This window comes from Halyomorpha halys, unplaced genomic scaffold (assembly GCF_000696795.3).
Source record: "Halyomorpha halys isolate HHAL.00 unplaced genomic scaffold, Hhal_1.1 Scaffold988.1, whole genome shotgun sequence".
Lineage (NCBI taxonomy): Eukaryota > Metazoa > Arthropoda > Insecta > Hemiptera > Pentatomidae > Halyomorpha > Halyomorpha halys.
The window spans coordinates 282,099-283,607 of record NW_027106576.1 but is presented as its reverse complement, the minus strand read 5'-3'; the positions used below and the strand labels follow the sequence as shown (position 1 = coordinate 283,607).

The 1,509-nt window shown below is 33.9% G+C and overlaps 1 protein-coding gene across 1 annotated transcript; it reads right to left on the bottom strand.

Annotated features, from left to right (window-relative positions):
- Positions 1-234: 234 nt before the first annotated feature.
- LOC136795185 (uncharacterized) lies at positions 235-1,074 on the bottom strand. Its single transcript, XM_067044952.1, has one exon. It carries the CDS (start codon positions 1,072-1,074, stop codon positions 235-237), a length of 840 nt encoding a protein of 279 aa, XP_066901053.1.
- Between the last annotated feature and the right edge of the window lie 435 nt (positions 1,075-1,509).

The following is a 1,509-nucleotide window of genomic DNA, read 5'->3' as shown; positions in this document are numbered from 1 at the left end:
TATAATAACCATTTAACACAAGAAGGACAAAGGACAAAGGCGAAATATGATAATATAGTTTTTTTTCTAAAATTAAGTAAAATATTTTTCTCTACTTTAAAGGCGCATTTCCAATAACCCTCGGAGATATGTCTAAAATTTTTCGACCTAGTATTATCAAAATATATTTTATTCAAATTGGTGATTGCACGTCCATAGCATCCGTGTATATAAGTACAAATATTACTAAAATCTTCAGTAATATAATAAACATATTACCTGATTAATATAATAATTACAAGCCAATACTATGGCCCCAACAGGAATAATACAATTGATTGCGTGAATTATAATTAATATATTTAAAAAACTGAAACCAGGGTACATGGGTAATAATAGAATGTAAAAGTATACTATAATCTGGATAAAGCACTTCGTTATTGTGAAGAGGACCTGTAACCCATATATCTCATTGATCATCTCGCTCAGAGCTAGGAACCTTTCGTAGTTGATAACGGAACTATCGTCATACATTTGAGTACACATTCGGAATAAGTAACCCAAGAGGTGAAGAAGATCCCAAAACTGACCGACGAAGCACATTGTCGAACTGAAACTCAGGTAATAACTGAACTCATTGATAATATTGATCAATGATTTTTGCTTCCACGTACAAATGCTATAAGATGCGATACTAGTAACTGCGGAAGAAAACAGAAGATAATGAACGAACCGTACACGCTGCCTATCCAGGACGACTTTTTGCCTTTTTTGCATTGCATTTATGGACTCCATCAGGAAGGTAATTCTATGCCGTTTTAGAATCCACCAAAAGAGAGTGAAGAAGTTGTCGCTGAAAGCTGACAGTACAGCGATAGACCTGAGAGCCAATCCAATCGAACCTTCTTCGACATCTTCATCAAATACTGAAGAGGAGTTGATAAAACCCAAAAGCGCTCCGCAGAAAGATAGAAACCGTAGTATAAAGGAATAGAATAAACACTTAATGGAGAGGCTGAAGTGACTGTCAAAGGGGAAGGTACCCAACATCCTTGGGATGCAGAAGATATCTTGGAGTGCCTCATCGAAGTCCATGTTCGTAACCGTCTGCAGGTTGGACTGAGTGGCCTTCAGTCTTTGGTGTGCAAATGTTTTCGAACATCATTTTGTTTATTGGATGGTTTGAAAGGTTATTAACTAATTGATTCCTAAAACACTTCATAAATGTTTTGTTTTCTTCACTGATGTCAGGATACAACACGAAAAAAGTTGAGATAATCATTTTTAATACGTATCAATGAAAAATTGAAAACAAGGAAGCGTTCTTGACTCCATTAGGTTAATAGGCATTTTTTTCTTATTCTCTCATGATCTGAATCTATCACACTTAGTTAATTTTTTGTTGTTTCATTCAAAAGTGATATTTGTTTTCATTTATTTTTTTAATATCAAGATCAAATGAGTTTTAATCATTCTTAATTATAAGAGCCATTATTTATCTGTGGTTCCGAATAATTGAAACTATAATTT